At 40.3% G+C, this 14,737-nt stretch overlaps 1 protein-coding gene across 2 annotated transcripts; it reads left to right on the plus strand.

The window, feature by feature from the left end:
* Positions 1-8,625: 8,625 nt before the first annotated feature.
* Positions 8,626-14,682, plus strand: LOC311270237 (follistatin-related protein 1-like). Of its 2 annotated transcripts, none has more exons than XM_084374984.1 (11): positions 8,626-8,826; positions 9,065-9,139; positions 11,484-11,573; positions 12,301-12,430; positions 12,541-12,570; positions 12,678-12,808; positions 12,932-13,050; positions 13,180-13,292; positions 13,391-13,501; positions 13,615-13,749; positions 14,189-14,682. In XM_084374984.1, exons 2-10 carry the CDS (start codon positions 9,065-9,067, stop codon positions 13,728-13,730), a joined length of 915 nt encoding a protein of 304 aa, XP_084231110.1. In that variant the 5' UTR covers positions 8,626-8,826; the 3' UTR covers positions 13,731-13,749; positions 14,189-14,682. The 2 variants fall into 2 exon arrangements, with proteins under 2 accessions (XP_084231110.1, XP_084231111.1); XM_084374985.1 differs by having other exon boundaries at positions 13,618-13,749.
* The last annotated feature ends 55 nt before the right edge of the window (positions 14,683-14,737 follow it).

The raw sequence follows: 14,737 nt of genomic DNA on the forward strand, positions 1-14,737 counted from the left end.
ATCGTCTATATCTGCAGTTGAGGAAGTGGGCTTGGGGCCTGGCTGCCTGCTATTCAACTCTTAAGTATGTGCTTGTGAGCGTTTGTGGTGTCTGGCATCTAAAGGAAGTCAGATATTGTATTAGGACACAATGGTCCAGCTCCCAGTCCATTCTTCTCTATACGTCTCTCTTTGTCCTTCTGTTTGGTCATTTTACTGCTGCGACTGAGTGGAAAGTTACATTTAAAATCAACAGCAGTTTACACGTCCATCCACACACACACTTTCATCTATATTTTGCAGAAATTTTAAGAATTTTTCCAAAAGACGTCGGTGAGCAATTTTAGTTTCCATCGACTGCTGCTAGCCTGACAAATCTGCGAGCACATGTTTATTTGCTCAGCCCCAGGCAGATGCATCTCGCCACGCACGCACGACAGATTTCCCCGATTTGGAACGGGCCAATCACGATAGTTTATCCAATGTGGGTCACCGATCCAGATTTAAAAAGTCACAGGTTTCACTGCGCTGACGTCACTCACTCTGTCCTGTGCCTGGTACCAGGTGAAACAAGGTGAACACTGGTGATGCGTTTTATAAGTCTGACCTAAATTATTTTCTCTCTTGTGTTTATGACTTTTGATCTTCCAGGATGATCTTTCTTAGTTCCTGTACGTGTTTTTGATGGTGGGGGAAACCGGAGCACCTCAAGACAGCCTTCGTAAGCACTTGAAAGCTTGAAAACAGACCAAGAACAAACCCCGACTTGCATGCGTCAATCAACACTTAGTCACACATCTCGATTGGTTGCAGGTTTATCCAATTGCATCCAGAGTTGCTTTGGGCTGCACTCGTTGATTACACCACTTGGGAATCCAGAATGAACAGAGAGGAGACACACTTGCGAGTAAGTCTGTTGATGCCATGCTGACTTAAAAAAATGTCTTTTTGGGAAATGTGCTTATTCTCACCATGAGTTAGCTGTTTAGTATAAGGCCACAGCTACTTAGCTTAGCATAAAGTAAAGAAATCAGACACTGTTGTGCCTACATCTTGACAGAGACATGTCTCCACCACAGCATCCCTGATCAAGCTGATGCACTCAACAGGCGGACCACGTTTGTAGGCGACAGCAGGACGAGGAGACGTGGACTCCGCTTGCTGCTTAAACACAGTCAAACTTGATGGACTATATTTCCCTGATGTCAGGCTTTTAATGTGAAGCTGCCAACCATGTTACCATCACCGTCTTGTTGCTGTTGTTTAGACGCAAATTTAAAAAAAATGCCCTACAGAATTACCTCCTGGGTGTATAGGTATATATGTTTATAGACTAAATAACTGTTTATGTGGCATGAGGGTGTAACAAACGTCCATTTTGTTACACAACCCTGTGTTGTATAATGACAAATAAATCACCTTGAATATATTCGCTACACTTTACTGAATATAAGAAGATGTACAGTAAAGGCTCTGGCAGTGTCCTCGTAATCAAAGCAATCAGTCGCCTCAGTCCAGGCAGGCTCAGGAAATCCCCCATCATGCAGCAAACACTCTTCCCACATAGTCACAAGCAAAGTGTCTAAAAGTAGGTGAACTAGTCAACTGACTGTTATGTGGTTGATGTTGACGAGATAGTTTTTATGTGTTTAACTGGTCCCTCTTTGCATATTTGTGACCTTGTGGTTCCAGATACCAATGTCAGCTATAAGGGCCTTGTTAAATTCAGTAATTAGGCTACATGAAAATGATGTATGAGAGGCAAAATAATAAGACGGTAAACCTTTCTACCTGATGCCTAAACCCCTTGGTAAAGCTCTGGAAATGATACTGTAGGTTTGGGCTAAGCATCACAGGGTAGGGCGTCTGAGAGACCACGTCTCAAGTTCATCATGAGTAGATTTGCAAAGGGCTAATACAGAGTTGTTTCAAGGCGGTGAAGTGATTGATGGGCGTCATGGGTTAAATAGATTAGACTTAAGTGCGACTGTAATTAGTACTGTACTGATGACAAGATCAAGACGAAGAGTGGCTGAGATTCTGGTACAATGTTTGGATTCCTGTGATCGTTAAGGTCCGACTCAGAGCTCGTCTTGGCTCACCTCACAATGTAACAAAAGATTCAATCAAAGTATCTGTTTCTTACCGAGGCCCTGAGGGCTCATTTATTTTTCACACATGGAAAATAAATTCTCCCCTCACACATTTTCTCCTAAAAATGTTTTTTTCCACTTGAAAACAAAAATAGATGGGGAATTTTTTTTATGAGCTTTTTCTCAGGGGAGAAATAAAATTGTCAGGGACAATTTTATTTTCATATGTGAAACTAAATGAGAAGATTTTTCTGCTTGAAAAAAAAAATCTGTTTTCAAATATGAAAAAAAAAAAAAACAACAACGTGGAAATTAGAAAGATTATTCGAGGAGATGGTAAAATAAAAGAGAGTTTGAAACCAAGTGTGGAAAAAAAAATCAAGTGAGAAACCTGGCAAAACCTTTTTTTCACCAAGTCTCATGTCATAAAATCTGGGCTCTCACAATTTTATAATGATTTAATCACAAGGATCTGTTAATCAATGCAAATGTTTTGTCTCATCGCAGAGTCTACTGTCACACAGAAACAAGTACACCTAATACCGATAACCAGAGCCCCTAATAATCGCCTACCCCTAGTTGGTAATGATGTGGGATGCCAGTGAGGGATCATGTCCTCAATCTGGCAGGTCAGTGCCTCTGCAGAGGAGTGGTGGGAACAATCGCAGTGTAATTTAGGCATCCCTCTTCAATAAAAAAGTGGTGCAACATGTCTAAATCACAGCAGACTCTCACTTGTCTTTACTCTTGCAATCGATCATTACTGAAGGATGACGGGGGGTAAATATAGTGACAGGATTTTGCCTATAGCTTCTTCGTTCAGCATGAAAAATTCGAAGGAAGCTGCCAGAGAACTTGTGATAGTTTCAAGTGCGCTGATTTTTCCCTCCAGGCGTTGATCGGTTAGTGGGTTGCAGCGAAGAACAGAGTTCCTCTCGATTCATCTGAAACAGTGGTTACACCATGTGACACTTGGTATGAATGGTAGTAAACAACAATACGTGACCAGAAGCTCCAGTTTCTTTCAGCTGGGACGCTGTGAAAACATAATTAGAATCATGTGTCAATCAGCTAATTTTATTTGACAATACTTTTACTGATTGACCTCATCAACTTTATTTATTAATAAAAACAAATCAGTCTGCGGTGCTTTAGCTGTAACTTGACAAAATATTGTTTTTTACATGGCAGCCAAGCATAACAAACATGACTACTGTGGCTCTCTCTCAGATTTGGACAGTAAATTTGTTATGCCTCCCTGCGTTGCACAACGGGAAATTTAAACTATCAGAGGCTTAAAATTATCATTTTTTGGGAAAAACTATACTAATACAAAAGACAGCATGACTGGAAGCCTGCTGATATACTTTTCATGAAAACAGCTGAGGCAAAAATTCAAGCTCCACCTGCAAGACGCTTCAGCTCTAGATCAGGTGAGACGTAGGATCCATGTCTCACTGTCTTGATCATGTCAACTTGTATGAATCTCACTTTGTGGCCCGAATGTGGTGAAGTCTACGGGAGATGCACAGAGAAACACACAAAAACCCAACGTATCTACGTTGTATGACTTCTGATGAAGAAATGCCTCCAGAAAATGAAAGAACACGATTCAGAGAGTAGGTAAACAAGTGATTTTTTTTTATTGACGCATTGTTTATTCCTTGAATTTGCGTAAGAAAGGCTGCTGTTTGTGCTGCTGGTGTTAGTGCAGTGTCATCAGCGTATATCAGTCGGACCGGCCTTGTTTGATCATACTAATTATTATCGGCCCTGTCAATCATTTGGGGGGGATAAGTCAGTGGTTAACCTTCTCTCTTTAGTGTTTTCTTTCATTTTCTGGAGGCATTTCTTCATCAGAAGTCATGCAATGTAGATTTGTTGGGTTTTAGTGTGGTCCTCCCTCCATCTCCGATTGATTTCAACACAACTGGCACTTCTTCCTTCTCTTTTAGGCACCTTGGATCATGTCAGAAAATATCATACATCGGAGAGAGGGCAAAATTATCATACAAATACAATAATTAGACATCTGGCATTGTTGACGCATCCTTTCTTGGCTGATTAGCTCGGCATGCTGTATTCTTATCAGCTCAGGGTAACTGAACTTCCACACCTCCATTTAACAGGTTTGTTGGTAGCAGGTGATAGCATCATGATTGGGTGTGAAAGAGTTATCCTCTAAAGGCTCAGTCCATCACGAGCAAGGTTCACCACTTTACAAAAGGACTCAGGAACACCTCATAAAACCTTTGTCGGTGAGCACAGTCTGCACATCATTGCATTCTGTTTGTATTGTAAGTTTCACACAGCTTCAATATAATGAAGTTGTTTGTGCAAATACATTGAGAGAGTTGTGACCCGAGTGTTTGCTTCACTGCATTAAGACTGCTGTGGGTGGTTTAGCAGTGAAGTGGTGGCATTCAGCTGCACTTCAGAGGAGTTTGATGAAGTTTATGAGGCGTGTCTTCATTTGATACTTCCCCACATTTAATTCAAATGAACACATTTACCCCCTCAAGGTTCAATATGAAGAAAGAGAGCTGCAGATTCACATAAAGATAATTTGGGGTAAACTTCTGACCTTTTCTTAAATGCGCCAAACTTTTAAACAACAATTTACTTGATAAACAACTTGTTCCAAATAACTTCAGGTGATTTGAGCTTGTGCCAAACATCACAGCTGAACTTTGTGTGAACCCGTTTCTCTCATCCTGAGGTCAATTTGGAAAGCTAATAAAAAAAAAACTGCAGATTTTATATCAATTGACCCACTTATTCGGCAACAATTCAGGGATTTTTGTCCTTTTTCCTCTGGCTCCCAGCAGTGATGTGGCATGATAACACATTACGGGTACTAATGCTGGGTCAAATTTGTGGCTCTTCTAAGATTCTGATGCCAGTTCTGAACATCCAGGTGAATTCCTCATAATGTATTATAACACATGTTGGCCTATTATATAGTGTTTGTTTAGTCATTTGTATTTAAAAAGATAAAAAATCTAATTTTAGACTTTCATCTTGTACATTGAACTCGTGCTTGTATGTGAAGCATGGTGGTTTTTGCTGTAGAGTGACAAAACAATACCAGAAGTCAGGTTGAAGTCATTTACCAAGTAAACAATCCCAACATTTACTTTGCTCAAACTATAGGACAAGAGGATTGGCTGCTTTTCTGTACAATTAATCCTTGAAGACAAGAAAAGTGGAAATTCTTCGCAAATTTTGTGACATTTTATACATTAAATAATTGATCAAAACATTATATGAGCATGGAGAATTGTATATTTTTTCAGCCCTAGACTTGAAGCACATCAGTGGGTGTGCATGTCCACAGGCATGCTTGTTGTTGTGGAAGCCCTGCACTCATAATGGACCATCTGTTGTTCTGAACCAGTCAGATTCAGCGATGTAGAGACACGCAGAGAGTGTGAGCAGACTTTTAGTTCCTGTCATCGTCTCCTCTCCTGCTCTCACACCTCACATAAGTGTGTGTGCGTGTGCATTTCAGTGTGTCTTTGCATGTATCACACCTCTGTTATCGCCTTGCACGAAGCTCAAGAGAAGAACGATAACATACCTTTCCTTAAAAGAGACCACACAGGCATTTGATGTGCGCACACTCTGGCTGACCTCTCTGTTGTATTTTTAGGAAGCGCTCCGTCGGTGTTACAGTGCACACCAGGCGGGTGGGTTTATCTGAACTTCTGACACACAGCTGACTGTCACGCCAGAGAGAGAGGGAGAAACTTTGAAGTTGAACTTTACAGAATTAAAATTAAATGGCGATTGATACACATTTACTTACCCTCAATAGAGACGGGACAAAGAGATCCTTTCTGTTGGTCATTAAAAGAGGATGTGAAGGATTATTATACTAAATACGGATTCCATGAACACCACAGCACAGAGTCAGCTCTCCAAAGAGTGTTATGTAGAGGCCAAACTGCTTCTAGGTGTCAGTGCAGCTGTTTGACGAGATTCTCCTTGATCACTTGGCATGGGTCGAGATTTCTGGGTTCGCCCTTGATTGGTTTTGTTCTTGCATTATGCACAGACGCTTCACTGTTTCTGTCTGCAGTCCACACTTGCACTTACTTTTTACTAAAATGTCCTCCATTTATGATGATTTCTTTTTGCTGGATGATTATGAAAAACTTGAGCTGTGCTTTAGGAAGGGAAACTTTTTCATGGCAGATTTTCCTTGTCAAGCTTGGGAGAGAATGCAGATTATTTTGTTTAAGACTCAACTGCAAAATTATTTGTCATTTTGTGAGGAAATGAAATGAAATTAACTGTTTGACCGCTGCAACTGTATTTTTGGTGTCTCATAAACCAATGAGGGTAGGGCACTCTAAAAAAAATCTATCAATTAATCATGTGGGTGCCACAGGGGTCGGTTTTAGGTCCACTTCTTCTCCGTCTTTACTTGTCTCTTTTCACAGCTACGCAGATGATACCGTGCTCTCCCTCCCCCTCATTTCCCAACTTCAAGCCGATGTAACTCAACTACAAAACTGTCCTGTGCATGTCTTCTTCAGTTAAATGAGGACAAGATAGTGATAATGACAGTTTTAGTTTTGGGATTGCCTGTTTTATGTTGAAAGCCTCTCCTTGTATGTCATGTTTTACATTCCACTTCCTGTCTTTGTCTTTTTCATGTGTCTGCGTGCACCTGTGTTTTATTCGTAAATTAACACCTGTGTATTTAAGTCTGTGTTTTTCCTTCACTCTCTGTTGGTTCATTAGTGTTCCTGTGTCTGTTCCATGGCCCTCTGTTACCCCTTTTCGACCAAGGCGGTTCAGGTGCTGGTTCAGAGCCAGTGCCTACTCTGTAATCAGGCCAATAAATTGGAGATGTATGCAGTGATTGAATGATGTGACTCTACTGTAGCTCTCATGTCTGTGGAAAAGCAGAGCAGTTTTTAAAAGGTTCACAGGCTGAACCAGCCCAGAACCAGCACCTGTGTTCCTGCTTTGTTCCCTGTATCTTTCTGGTTTGTCCAAAGTTTTTGTATAACTTTTGATTGTTTAATTAGTTGAATTTTTTCCAACCAACTGCAATATTACCTGATTCTGTGTCAAATCCAATTTATAACAACTTGAAATTGTGGTTCATCTTGTAGTTGTGTGGTCCATAAAGTTGTACTGAGTTACATTCACAGCACATTAACTGGCAGACAGAAAACCTGGTGCTGCATTCTGACACTGTAAAGATCGAACTGCACGTACACATGCAACATGGTGACTCTGCCCTCTGCTGGTCACAGTGTGGTACTACACCAAAACGTTTGAGAGTTTAAAGGAGCACTATGTAGTTTTGGAGAAGAAATTAAGACTCAGTTTTAATATCAGGGTTTCAATATTTAAAAATATTAAAGAGATAATAATACAAACTCAGAAATATTTGTCTTTTCCATAAGTGAATAAACAAGCTGTTCTCAGAGGAAAATAAGGTCCCCAGAACAGTGTTTGAAGCTAGAAGGTTGGCAGGGTCCGCCACTTTATGAAATTGTGTTGTTGTTTATGTTCAGTTTGTTTATTCAGTTTATTCAGTCATGAAAACAGAGAGAGTTTGTGTATTTAGTTTTGTTCAAAGATCTTTCACTTCTGAGTAAAATGTCCTCACCAAAATTATACAGTGCACCTTTAAATCAGATTTGTGTCGAACAAATGATTGAAAATGTCTCTTTTCTCTCAGTATCTCAGTTGTCTCAGGTGAAATATAAATAATATGATGTTCAAACACCCAAAAGTCTTCAAAAAGTGATGATAATAATTTCCCTCAGTGGCCCTGCCACATTCAAGTGCTCAGCACAGTAACAACATGGAAGTCGGCCAGCTTTCATTTTATTATTTTCTCCTTGTCTTATGGTGACATGTCAAAATGTCTTCTGTGGTGAAGGCCTAATGCAGCCTGAATCAAACACTCAACTATGGATTTTTTTTTCTTCTGAACACAACTGCAAGTTTGAGCACTTCTTTAGACATTAACGATTATCTTATCTTCTGGTTATAGGCTGGCTTACTTGCATTTTGATGTTTCAGTACTTTATTTACTGAAAAACCGACCACAAAGGGCTGTTTTTGATTGTTAATAACTCCTTGTTGTTATGTGAGGCGTGTTGATTGTCTGTGTGGCCCAGAAGTATCCACTTCATTTCCAGATCCTTCTGGCAGCACAGTTTAAACATGTAGAAGTATGTCAAGAGGTTTTGTGCAGGAGGTCAAAGGATTTCCTTTGTTGTTGAGCGTTTCAGTCAGAGCAGTAATAACTTCTCCTCCTCTCTCCTCTGGGCTGTCCAGCGCTGCCTCAACATGTCAGCCGGTCGCGTGCCTTCATCGTATCATCCTTCAAGAGGACAGCTCATGTGTGTGTTTGTGTGTGTTTCAGCTGCATGGAGGAGGAGGAGGAGGAGGGAGGTGGGCTGTGTGACTCTGGACAGCTGGCCTCCTTTCTCTCCTCCTCCTCCTCCTCCTCCTCCTCCTGCTCCTCTTTCTTCTTCTAACTCAGATGTTGTTTCAGTGCAGAGCAGAGCAGACAGCTTCTGCTCAATGGATCCATACTGATAATCTGGATATTTGGATATGAATTTACCTCCTGACTGTTTTTAGGATTTCTTTTTCACTGCTGACTGACTGACTGCTGCTCAAACACTGTGGAGTGAATCTAAGGATACTGACTGACCTGTTCTTACAGGCTGTTTTAAAGCAACGGCATCTGGACAAACTGTGTTTGGACTGGCACAGCACGGTACGCTGCTTTAATTGATTTCTCAGTAGTAGCAGCAGCAGTCATTGTAGCATTAGTGGTGGTAACAGTAGTGCTACTACAGTGGTTGTAATAGTAGCAGTCTGTGGTAAATGAGTAGTTTTACTGTTATAATTGTCATTTTTTTGCACAATATTGAGATAATTTAATGAATTTTTAACTAATGAATCCAATATTTTCTCCTCTCCTCTCCTCTCCTCTCCTCTCCTCTCCTCTCCAGATGTTGACCGTCTCATTGCTCCTGCTGCCGTTGCTCCTCTCCTCCCCTCCTGTCTCCTCCTCTCCTCTGGCCCAGGTAAACTCACACTGTGACTCAATATTATCTTCACCTGCGACTTACATAAGCATTACAGTAGTCACTGCATTGTGTTTACATGAGTAATTCTAGTAAAGCAACGCAGTCCAGTGAGAATCACATATCTCCAAAAAGTTCCATGTTTTCAGCTTTGTGATGATGTATTTTCCAGCTAATCCAGGACGGTTTTAAAAGATTTTATTTAGCTGAAGAAGTAGCACACTTTTATCAACTCTAATCAACAGAAAGTGCCTCAGAAGTAACGGAGTAGAGGTATAAAATTGTATAAAAGTGGAAGTACAGTCCACCACTGCGGTTATTCTATCTTGTATTTCTGAGCAGCTACATTTGAATGAAAACAAGAGTATTAAGTTTAAACCAGACTGAACTCAGATAACAGTGTATTTGGAAAAAAACAAACAGGCAGACTGGCTGAAAACACAAGACCACTTGCAGGCACACGCTGTTGACTTCGGGGTTAAAATGTTAACAGTGATGACGTTTTCAATTTAGTTTCCATTTTTCACTTTTCCTTCATTACAAGACGACTGTAAATCCATCAGAGCAGTCACTCAGAGAAGACTGATGTCGACCTCTGGCTACAGGAAAAGTGGCTAAATATTGAATACCTCCTGTACACACTACAGTGTGTGTGTGTGTGTGTGTGTGTGTGTGTGTGTGTGTCTGCTCAGACAGTGAGCAGGTCCTCAGGTATGTGTGTGATGAGGGCTGTCGGCGGCTCCAGCTGTAACTCTGGTTTAAACACAATCTGTAACCCGGAGCTTCCTCTGCAGCTGTTTTATCACCCGGCAGTCAAAAATGCACATCAAAGGAGAAACGTTTGTGTTGATTCATTTAAAATGTATTGCATAAACAAAGGTCAAACAATATACTGTTTGTTTTTATCTGATGCTCTGACAGATATTGAAGTTTAAGCTCAGGAGTTCTTGTTGTTATTAACCATGATGACGCTGTGGCTTTAGAGACGGCAGAGACAGTCCGGCAGTTTGTTGGTCCGCTCTCCACTTTGGCCCAGACTGAAAAAAACAACAACTGTTGGATGGATTTGGTAAAACATTTGGTAAAATGTGAATATGAAGATGGTGAGTGGGGGAAGGAAAAAGATGAATGAAAAGTGAGAGTGAAGGAGAAAGAGAGAGAACGAGTTGTTTTATATTCAAAACAAGGTCAGACATAAAAAAATGTAATTATACCAACAAACCACTGCAGTGTGTGTGTGTGTGTGTGTGTGTGTGTGTGTGTGTGTGTGTGTGTTTTGCTGCAGTCAGCTGGTTGTTAACAGCAGGTTTGCGGTGTAGCAGATGTCAGCTGGAGGCAACAGATGTATCTATTGTGTGTGTGTGTGTGTGTGTGTGTGTGTGTGTGTGTGTGTGTGTGTGTGCGTTCGTGTTTGTGTTTGTGGTTTGTGTGTGTGTGGTTTGCTGACCTGCAAGCACAGAGGAATGTGTGGAATATCAAGGTCAACATCTGTTTGAGAAAATCTTTGTTTCTAATTTTTGTTTACAGTCAAGTGTGTAACGTAATGTGTGTGTTTGTGTGCAGTGTGTGCACGTCTGAGTGTGTTTTCATCCTCGACTGAATTGTTTGTTGTTATGAATTCATGTAACTTCTAAACAGGAAGATAAATGTTGATTTATTCAGTTTTGTAGTTCATGGTCATGGTTATTCTCATGTCACTCCCCAGCTCTCTCTCTCTCTCTCTCTCTCTCTTTCTCTCCCTAAACCATAAAAATGCCACAAATGTTTTTGAAAAGTTTTCTTTCTCAGGCTGAAATAAAGATATGTTGAAGGAAAACTCTTTATTTCTAAGAAAAATGGGTCTTATTTAATAGTTTTTGGCCTGTGTTCATATTGCTGAGCTCTGAGTCTGTTAGGCTGTGTCAGATGATAATACATGTTATACACAAACTCCTGGTTTTGCCGTGTTATTGCAGTTAACGTTAGATTTTGCAAGTCTTTACCTGTGACACTCACCATAGTTGTCAGATTTTACGTATGTTAACATTTTATTCCACTTTTTTAAAAAAGTATTACAGCTAAACTGGGTGTAAAACTTGTATCCAACCTTTTTACGACTTCTGGAGAAAGAAACCTCAAAATGGGCTGCTCTGCCGTCCAGCTGCCTTTATAATAAGTTTGTGTGTGTGTGCGTGTGTGTGTGTGTCGAGACCCATTGTCATTCAAAACAGCGTGTGTCTCTCCCAGTGGGAGGTCAGAGGTCACCATCTGCAGTCTGAAACACACACACACATACTCACACACACTATATTACACAGAAATACCTTGAAAACGTGATACATTTCTCCCTCTGTGTGTTTCTCAGGATGAGTCGGTGTGTGCCAGGACTCACTGTGGTGCAGGTCGAGAGTGTGTATCCAATGACAGAGGAGAACCAGTCTGTCGCTGTCTACAGGTAAAGTTATTGAAAATCTTGTTTTAACACTTAAACTGACAGAAGTTGGCGTTTAGCACAAAGTACCGATGTGATAAAGTGCAGCTTGACAGATCTGGAAGCTGTGGACTTGTTAGTAAAGTCTGAAAGTGGAAATATTCATGTAAATCGTTATACATCGTTTCAATCATGCTATAACAGTTGCTACAAAAAAGGACTAAAATCAAGTATATGAAGAAAAACAAATGTGTTAAAATCCAGCGTTAAACGACTTTACATTTTGAAATCTAAATGATTTGGTCAAATTGTGTCATCGCAGCACAACGAACAACACAAATGAAGTAGTGTAGAGAATATAACAAGAAAAAAGGCAGAAGAAAGAATAGTTTGAGAAGTGATTAAGGGAAAAAGTACTTTCAGTAGGCCCACTTAAAATGTTTCCACATGTGCCTCTTTTCAAAGTAAATTTTCTTTAAATACATAAAAGTGTGTTAGTCTTGGTTGCAGAGAAATAAAGGGCAGCACAGATTCAGCGCCTCGTATTTCTATCTCATAAAACACAGAAAAACACTGATTGACCTAAAAACACAAAAGTTGTCAGCAGACAGGTAGTGTGTCTAGCTGAAAAACAAGCAAAAGTTTCACTTTAATTGATGTCTGACCTCTCACCGAGCCCTGCAGCGTCGTCTTAAATCATCCTGCAGGCCGTTCTTGTTAAACTCGTGTTGACCCTCGCGTCTCTCTGCAGCGGTGTGATGAGACGGAGCACTGGGTGTGTGGCAGCAACGGCAAATCCTACAGAAACCACTGTGAGCTGCACAGAGACGCCTGCGTCACACACACCAAGATACATGCAGAGCACAGAGGACACTGTCAGGGTCAGTGCACACACACACACACACACACACACACCATCAAACACACTCCTACAGTACAGTTAAAGCTTTAATGTGAGCTGTAACGTCGGTGTGTGTGTTTGTATTTGCAGAGAAACCAACAAAGACAGATGTGAGCCCCAGTAAGTCTGCAGCTTATTCAAATTTAAATTATTGGTGTATGACTTTGAACTTGCAGGGACATTTTATCAACTGTTTTTCTGTTTGCTCCTGTGTTTTCGTTGCGTAGTCGTGTGCTTCCTGTCTGATCGTGATTGGCTGAGAGAGAGAGTGATCCAGTGGGTTCAGGAGGAGGTCGGATCCGACAACCTGACCTCGAATGTGTCGTCAACTAATGAGATTCTGCAAACGTACTTTAAGGTCACAATTTTTTAACTTCCTCTCACAGACGTCACTTCTGATCTGACCACGAAAACCACTAACCACGAGATAAATACCTATAAATGTTGTGAAAGTAAAGAAGATTGCGTTTGCGTGTTTCAGATGTACGACGACGGGGATTCAGAGCTCGACTCCAAAGAGTTCCTGAGCTTCCTGAAACATAATGAAACAGCCCTCAACCTCACGTACTCCAATACTCTGGAGACGAACTTGCTGCTGAGGTATAAAAACTTATACAAACAAAAATATAGTCAGTTATCAAGAACTGTACGCAAAGTCTGAACTGCACGTTATTGTAATTAAATCATTAGTTAATGTGTGACATCACTTACTCTCTCTGTGTGTCTCAGGTCTCTGTGTGTCGATGCTTTGATCGAGCTGTCGGATGAAAACGCAGACTGGAAGCTGAGTTTAACTGAGTTCGTCAACTGCATGACACCCACCTACCATCCATACGAGAGAAGTAATGACACACAGACATCAAAAATATATAAATCCAGTCTGGTTTGTTTTTTTGTACGTGTCCATTTATCTGCATGTTTTCTTGTGTGTGTGATGAAGAGTGTGCTCTGGAGGACGAGGTGTTCGAGGACGGAGCTGAGACTCAGATGGAGTGTAACAAGTGTGTGTGTGCCTGTGGAAACTGGGTCTGCACCGCTCTCACCTGCACCGGTGAGGATTTGTATATTTCTTTCCCCTTTTGTCAGGGATTATAGGCTTTTCTTTCCCATCAGCTGGTGTTTTTTTTTTTTTTTGTCTTTGTAACATGATCATTTGTATTTCAGGAGAGCACCAGGTCGAGGAGGATGTTGAGGAAGGAGCAGAAGAGGAAGAAATGACAGAAGAGGAGTGGAGCAGGAGAGTGGCTGAGCTCAACGCTTTACAGGAGGACAGTCACTGAACTGCTGTGACTTTGAAGGGTAAATACAGTCCATTATATATTATTCTGCTTATTCTACAAGTAGACAATATGCTGTATGTGTTACGGTTAGGGTTATTAAAGATATTAAATTTAAACAGAATAATCTTGAAATAAACAGTCCAGTTTGGACTTTCCTTATCATCTGATAATAACTTTTTTAATTAATAAATCAAGCAAACTAAACAGTTATTGTGATTGATTCCTTTCTTAAACTATTTTAAGTATTTTATAAATGCACAACAAAATGTTTTAGCCCTGAAAAAAAAGTGAAATATGCTTTGAAAAGTGGTCTGCAGTAATATAAACTTAACACGGCTCCAAGTTTAATGTTTAAAACATACAAAACTAACAGTGCGGTCATTTAGACTCGAGGTATGAGAACAGCGTTTCCTTTTCTCTCTTCTGTACCTCAAAATACCTCTCACCTGTTCCAACAGGCCCTCACCATGGAGACCTGAGGTCACACCCACTGCTCCCACACCAGCCAATCAGCAGCTGAGTTTTCTTGAACTGCGGTTAACAGGAGCATCTCATTACAAACCCATAAAGTTTTCATACAGAGAATATTTTTATAAATCTGTTTTATAGTATATTTGTATATATCTGTATGCAACACATTCAAATACAAGATTGTTTGCCATCTCAATTTTTTTATGGACTGTATACGTGTGATTCTGGCAGGGTTTTTATTATTATTATTATTTAAGAAAAAAATCTTAATTTTAAGTCACTATGAGAAAATTCCAATTACTGATCACAGGTTAAGTTTGTCAGTGTTGTTTTTAGAAGCTGGTGAAACACTCAGGAGGTTGATTCAGACTCTGAATTAATCATTTTATTGTTTATGAATTATAATATTTTGTTCTGAAGTTCTGAAGTTGATGCTGTTTTTTTTTACACACTTGTTGCTCAAATAAACAGTTTATTGTTTATCAAATAACTTGTCAAATCCTGAAAGACTTTAATGGAAAACAGAAGACTGATTT

This window comes from Pagrus pagrus (assembly GCF_965226575.1).
Source record: "Pagrus pagrus genome assembly, chromosome: 15".
Classification (NCBI taxonomy): Eukaryota; Metazoa; Chordata; class Actinopteri; order Spariformes; family Sparidae; genus Pagrus; species Pagrus pagrus.

What these genes read in the sequence shown, in the direction of transcription:
- LOC311270237 (XM_084374984.1), top strand. Translation starts at nt 9,065, where the DNA reads ATGTTGACCGTCTCATTGCTCCTGCTGCCGTTGCTCCTCTCCTCCCCT. An exon ending in CCTCCTCTCCTCTGGCCCAG is followed by an intron (nt 9,140 to 11,483) that starts GTAAACTCACAC and finishes TGTGTTTCTCAG; the next exon opens with GATGAGTCGGTGTGTGCCAG. An exon ending in CAGTCTGTCGCTGTCTACAG is followed by an intron (nt 11,574 to 12,300) that starts GTAAAGTTATTG and finishes GTCTCTCTGCAG; the next exon opens with CGGTGTGATGAGACGGAGCA.